The following is a 6152-nucleotide window of genomic DNA, read 5'->3' as shown; positions in this document are numbered from 1 at the left end:
ACCTCATCCAGCTGTGCTCAGTGTGCCTGCTATGCCTGAACCTCATCCAGCTGTGCTCAGTGTGCCTGCTCTGCCCTGTACCTCATCCAGCTGTGCTCACTGTGCCTGCTCTGCCCTGTAACTCATCCAGCTGTGCTCAGCATGCCTGTTCTGCCCTGCATGGTCACTGCATTCACCTGCTGAAATGGGTGTGCACCTCATCCAACTGTGCTCAGTGTGCCTGCTCTGCCCTGTGTGGTCACTGCGTTCACCTGCTGAAACGGGTTTGCAGGCAACAACCAGGACTTCCAGATCTGACCCACATTATCTGTTTTGGAGCTGCAAATGCCATCCTTAAAGACTATGGAGGCCAAGTGTATGCGGCCTGGTCCCCAGAATCCACACGAAGAAGGAAACAAATACAAAACAACGTGAGGGGGAGGCAGCGTCAGGACGATCACAGCAAGCTCAAGACTAGCCTGGTCTACATGGAGAGTTCCTGGCATCCATTTGAGACCTTCTTTGAGCAAACAAAGCAAGTAGTACAAGACCCAAGGCCCAAGGACATGCCACGATTGGCCAGTTCTGGTGACTCATAAGTTTACTAAAAGTCAATGAATTTGTACCTTCAACAGGGCTGAATGTTTTGGTGTATAAAGTATATCTCAGCAGTTATTCGAATACACAGACTATCTGGGCATAGTGGTACGCCCCTTTAATCCCAGCACTTGGGAGGAAGAGGCAAGCAGATCTCTGTGAGCTCAAGGCCAGCCTGGTATACATAGTAAGACCTTATCTCAAAAACATACATACATACATACACGCATACATGCATACATGCATACATACATACATACATACATACATACATACATACGAAGTCATCTGAGCCTGCAGTTCACTTGGTAGAGGGCTTGCCTAGCACACACAAAGTCCTGGGTTCAATTCCCCAGCTCGACATGAGCCAGATGTGGAAGTACAGACCTGCAATCCCAGAGCGTGGACAGTAAAGGTGGATGTGACCGTCAGGGGGTCTGTGTTGATGTAACGAGTTGTAGCTAGTCTCGGGTAACAAGTCATGAAAATCTCCAGCCACTGGCTCTGGTGCTGGAAGCAAGGCTTTACCTGGGTATAAATGCTGAAGACATGACTCTGCACTTCATCCATGGAGTCCAGGCCATAGGCCACCGTACCCAGGTGCAGCCGCTTGAACACCATCTCATTCTGGGTCAGAGTTCCTACGACACAAGACACACATGCTTTCCTTCCTCTCTCTGAGAGTCAGCGTCACGTGCTGGCCCCGGTGGTTTCCTCATGGAGGAGACAGGAGAGGGACCTACTCTTCTTTTGGAAAGAACATCCTGGTTTCATGGGGACAAAACTGTATCGATTCCCTGGGGCTCTCAGTCGGGGTTCCCGGCATTAAGAGGGTGGCATATGGCATACACTAGGTCCACCAGCCTGGACTGAGCAGGATACACTGACAGATGAGCAGACACACACCACCCCCATGCCAGCTCCACAGACACCACCACTCTGGGGACCTGGTACTGACATGTCTGGAACCCATTTCTCCCCTTGCTAACTTGATGAGAGTTATGGGTGGGAAATAAAAATGACCCCAAAGGCTCAACCAACCGTGGAGGGTGTGGTCCCTAGCAGGCGGCACTGCGGAGGGGTGATGGCTCAGGGGGGCACTAACTTCATCAATGGATTAGCTGCTGCAGACTTAGCACTGGATTGGAATGGGGGAGGGGGAGGGGAGCTTCTCCTGGTATACACCGCCTGCCAACTTGATACAATCTAGACTCACCAGGGAAGAGAGTCTTGATAAGGAATTATCTAGACCAGCATGGCCCATGGGGATGTCTGAGGGGACTGTATTGATTACTAAGTGATAAGGAGGAGCTGACCCACTGTGGGAAGAACCATTCCCTAGGCAAGAACGCCAGCTAAGCAGTGAGAAGACACGTGTGGATGTGTTCTCTCTGCTCCTGACTGTGGATGTGCTATGGTTAGCTGCCTAGAAGCTCCTGCCTTAGTTTTCCTGCTTGAGGCTGTGACCTGGAACTGATCAAACCCTTCTTCCCCTAAGTTGCTTTTTATCAGTGTCTGTAATAGAAACAGAAAATGAAGCCTGTAAAAAAAAAAAAAATTAATCCACTATTCCTTCCCAGTCTTGCTCTCAGAATGACAACTCTGAGTCTAATTATTACTCAATGCCTTGGCCATGAGCTTTGGCTCGTTCCCTGATTGGCTTGTAGCGTATTTAACTCATTTAAACTACTCTGTCTTCCACATGGTTAGTTATCTCTCCTTCGCTCCTGGCAGTTTCTTCCTTCATGTCTCCCCAGTGTCCCCTCCAGCGTCTTACTCGAATCTTGAATCTCTCCCTGTGTCTCCTTTTCTCTATTTCCCAGAATCCTCTCTTTCTGCCAGATGCCCCACCTTCTAGTTCCTGCCTCAGCTCATTGGCCATTGGCTTTTTTATTGACAGGTGATGCCTGTAAGAGAGTCTCTGTACAGAAACCAAAGCAGAAGTTTATCTTGTCCCTGGACTGTGTCTCTCTGCTTCCTTGTGTCACCACAGACCTACATGGATGGGATCCAGATGGCCAGGGACAGAGCCTTCTAAAGCCAGAACCAAAATAAAGCCTTTCTCCTTTATGTTTGTTTTCTTGTTTATTTTGTCACAGGAACAAAAGCACCACGTGCAGTCAACCATCAGCCTCCTCCGGCTGGCCTCCCACACACTGCAGCCCCAGCTCCCACCCCCCAATCCTTGATATTCCCCACCAGGGGGCAGCTCAGAGCCTGGCAGGGGTTAAAACACAGATCAATGTCATGGAGGCTGCTACGTCAACTCCTGGCATGGCCAACTCTGTGCCTCTGACAGACACTTTGTTCCTCTGTTCCATGACCTGCCTGTAAAATCCTTTTGGACTCACAGGATTTACACAGGAATGACATGAGGAACAAGCTTTACACGTCAACTGTTCCATACAGGTGTCTGTTGACACCCCCATTGGCACCAAACACTCCCTCTTCATCCAATAGTGAGGGAGGAATACGGCTACCACCATCTCTCCCACCTCTAGAGTGACTAGAATGCACCCACCCAGCCCCTCTCCACCCACCCAGCCCCTCTCTACCCACCCAGTCCCTCTCCACCCACCCAGCCCCTTTCCACCCCTGCAAAGGGATTCACCTGTCTTGTCTGTGAGCAAGTAAGAAATCCTGCCCAGCTGTTCAGGAATTGTGCTGGAACGAACCACGGTCCCGGGGATTTTGGAATCCCTGCGGATCACCCAGCTGTACACGATCTTACCCATGTCCAAGTTGACACGCAAGCTGGGGAAGAGAAACAGAGCAAGGGGTTAGCGGCACATCTCTAAACCGCCCGCGCAGACTGCTGCACGCGTGTGCTGGGCACATGCAGTCGGAACCCCACCCGGAAGACTTCACGGTCCACACAGCCGTCCATTCTGTCTTTCATTACTGGTCCTTGGACGGTGAGACAGCTGAGGTGTGACAGTGCCTGAGGCCTAGCCTGTCCCCTGTCCCCAGCCCACGCTCAGCGTGCTGATGCCTGCCCCACCCCTGCTCACCTGATGGGAATGATGTTGGAAAACAGGAGCAGGAAGCGGATGATCTGCAGGTACCAGCGGCCAGCGAAGTGCTGCAGGGCCACCATGACCAGCGACACCACCACCAGTGCACCGAACAGGATCTTGGTGAGGCAGTTCACCTCCAGGTCAAACAGGCCAATCTGAGGACAAAGCACAGGGCGCAGAGGATCATGGTCGAGCCCACAGCCTGGGTGGAGAGAGGACGTCTGACTTTGGACCTGGGCTATAACTCGGGTGCAGAGTGCTGGTCTAGCATGCACAAAGCCCAGGCTTCCCGTCAAACAAAAGGAAACGTCTGTGCTTGCTTTCATGTGTGTCAACGTCCAACAAGTACACCAAATCCATAACGTCATAAAAACACGGCTCAGCAAAGGGCTCAGACTTCAACTCGGCAACAGGTGTAAGGATGGACTTGACTGGAGGCTGGGGACACAATCGGTGCAGACCGATATGGCGAACCTTTTCACAGCATGTTGCTGTGTTTTATAAATAGTCTTGCCTCTTATAACACAAGTTGGCCTTCAACACTCTCTAGCCAACGATAACCCTGAACTCCCAATCTGCCCATCTCCACCTTGGGAACCCCAGGGTGATGGGTTTGTACCACTACAGTCAGCTTGCAACTCTCTGAGATGGGAAGGGGACTGGGAGGGTCATGTGTGTAAGAGGAGAACCAGATGAGAGTTGTGCTGTGTGCTGAGGCGCGCACGCGCGCACACACACACACGCACATGTGGACACACACACATACATGCTCACATCTGACAATCAGCTAGTGAAAGGCAGATTCTGAGCCCAGTCCCTCCCACCATCAGTGTGGGTCAGCATGTCCTCGAGCCTCACATACCTTACTTCTAGGGTCGGAAGTATTCATGACACTCCGCAGCTCTCTGCCAGTGTAGAGGACAACACCTACAACAGTGCCTGGAATGAGAAATCATGTCCAAGTGAACATGGAGGGAGGGGGAAGGAGGGAGGAAGGCAAGGATGGAGGGGGTTGGCAGGAAGAGAGGCAGGGAGAGGAGGGAGAAAAGCAGGGAGAAGAGGGAGAGAGAGGAGGGAGGGGACAGGGAGGGAGGGGCTGCAGGGAGGGGGGGAGGAAAGGAGGAAGGCAGGGATGGAGGGAGAAGCGGGGAGAGGGAGGAAGGAAACAGACAGGGAGGCAGGTTGGTAAGCCTATCACACCAGCTCGAGGACATTTTTCACATCCACCAACAGTGAAGATGCAGTGTTTCTATGGTTACCTACAGTTCTGGACAGGGCTGGCCTATGGAAGCAGCATCCTCTAATGGCAGCTGGGTCATGGGACAGGAGGTTATCTCTTGTGCCACTAGCCTTAGAAGCATCCAGAAGTACCTAGAACATTCCTGTCTGTATGGAAAACCTAAAAGCACCTCCCTCAGTCCCTGGCCCATTCTCTTGACCAGTTGCCTTTTACACACCTACTAACTTGGTCCCTTGAAGGAAACACCTCCCTAGAATTTTCCTCCTCCTCTTCCTCCTCCTCTTCCTCCTCCTCCTCCTCCTCCTCCTCCTCCTCCTCCATCTTCCAGATACACAAAGCAAAGTCCTCTAAGAGGAAGCATATTACAGACGAAAGGCAAGCAGCAAGGTGTATACAAAAAAACTCAACCGAGCAAACCAAGCATTTTCCCTACACTGCCAACTCTCAAAGGCTGACGCCCTCTGGTGTTGGCCAGAAAGGGGAGAGAAATGGACCATTGCACACACTGGTGCCTAGCATATAACGTGGTGCCGTCTATTTTGACAGAAATGTAGCAGTACTGTCGAAGGGTAACTAAAAATTCGTAGAGCCAGATGATAAGGAAAGCCAAGAACCTTCTCCACCAAAGCAAGAGGAAGACGCTACGCCACCACCCAGCAGAGGAAGGGAATGGAGAGAGAGGATGGTGGTGTGCTCCTTGTCAGAGCTGAGGGCATCCGGCGAAAGCTGAGGGTAAGGAGAGGTTGGCCCGCTGGGCAAATCTGAAAATGAGCATCAGGGAGTTCCCTGCCGGCAAAGGCAAACTCCCGCCTCCCTCTTCCCTGCCCCTCCCCCTCCCGCTCAGGACCACCATTGCAAAGGGGTTTAAAGACATCTGGGGGGGGGGGGGCCCTCCCAACAAGGCAGGGCTGCAAGGGGACAAAGACCAGAGTCTACAGTGCTTGGGCACGCCTGCAGTGAGCCACAATGTCTCCTCTCAGGCTGGGCAGATGGCCGAGCAGGAGGGCTCTGTGCACGGTACTCAGCAGATGGGCCGCTTTGGGGAAGGAATGCACTCCACCCTCAGCCTGTTGCTGCAGCAGGTGGTTAGACAGCGGGACCTCAGCCTGGGCCAAGCTGAGGTAGCCGTGTGGCCACTCCTCCTCACCTACATGATGTAGCCCTGCCTGACCGTCCATGCCAGGAAGGATAAGGTGGTAAAAAGGAGCAGCACCCCAAGAGCGCACTCCCTCCCCAGCCCAGCCATGTGGGGTGTCACCAGCATGGCTCCAATCACAATGGCTCTGTGAGCTCAGCACCAAAACTTGTTCCAAGAGACT

At 52.6% G+C, this 6152-nt stretch overlaps 1 protein-coding gene across 4 annotated transcripts in view; it reads right to left on the bottom strand.

Annotated features, from left to right (window-relative positions):
• Atp9a (ATPase phospholipid transporting 9A (putative)) overlaps window positions 1-6152 on the bottom strand; it is a 106887-nt gene that overhangs the window by 39905 nt on the left and 60830 nt on the right. For all 4 annotated transcript variants that reach the window (XM_028769539.1, XM_028769536.1, XM_028769538.1 and 1 more), the window contains 4 exons: window positions 4456-4532; window positions 3588-3748; window positions 3188-3330; window positions 1105-1217 (listed from right to left, as the gene is read on the bottom strand). In XM_028769539.1, the coding sequence (XP_028625372.1) occupies window positions 1105-1217; window positions 3188-3330; window positions 3588-3748; window positions 4456-4532 (494 nt within the window). The remainder of the gene's footprint in view (window positions 1-1104; window positions 1218-3187; window positions 3331-3587; window positions 3749-4455; window positions 4533-6152) is intronic.

Source organism: Grammomys surdaster, unplaced genomic scaffold, assembly GCF_004785775.1.
Source record: "Grammomys surdaster isolate TR1022 unplaced genomic scaffold, NIH_TR_1.0 193, whole genome shotgun sequence".
NCBI classification, from domain to species: Eukaryota; Metazoa; Chordata; class Mammalia; order Rodentia; family Muridae; genus Grammomys; species Grammomys surdaster.
The sequence above is the reverse complement of the archived record's forward strand: the minus strand, read 5'-3'. Positions and strand labels throughout refer to the sequence as shown.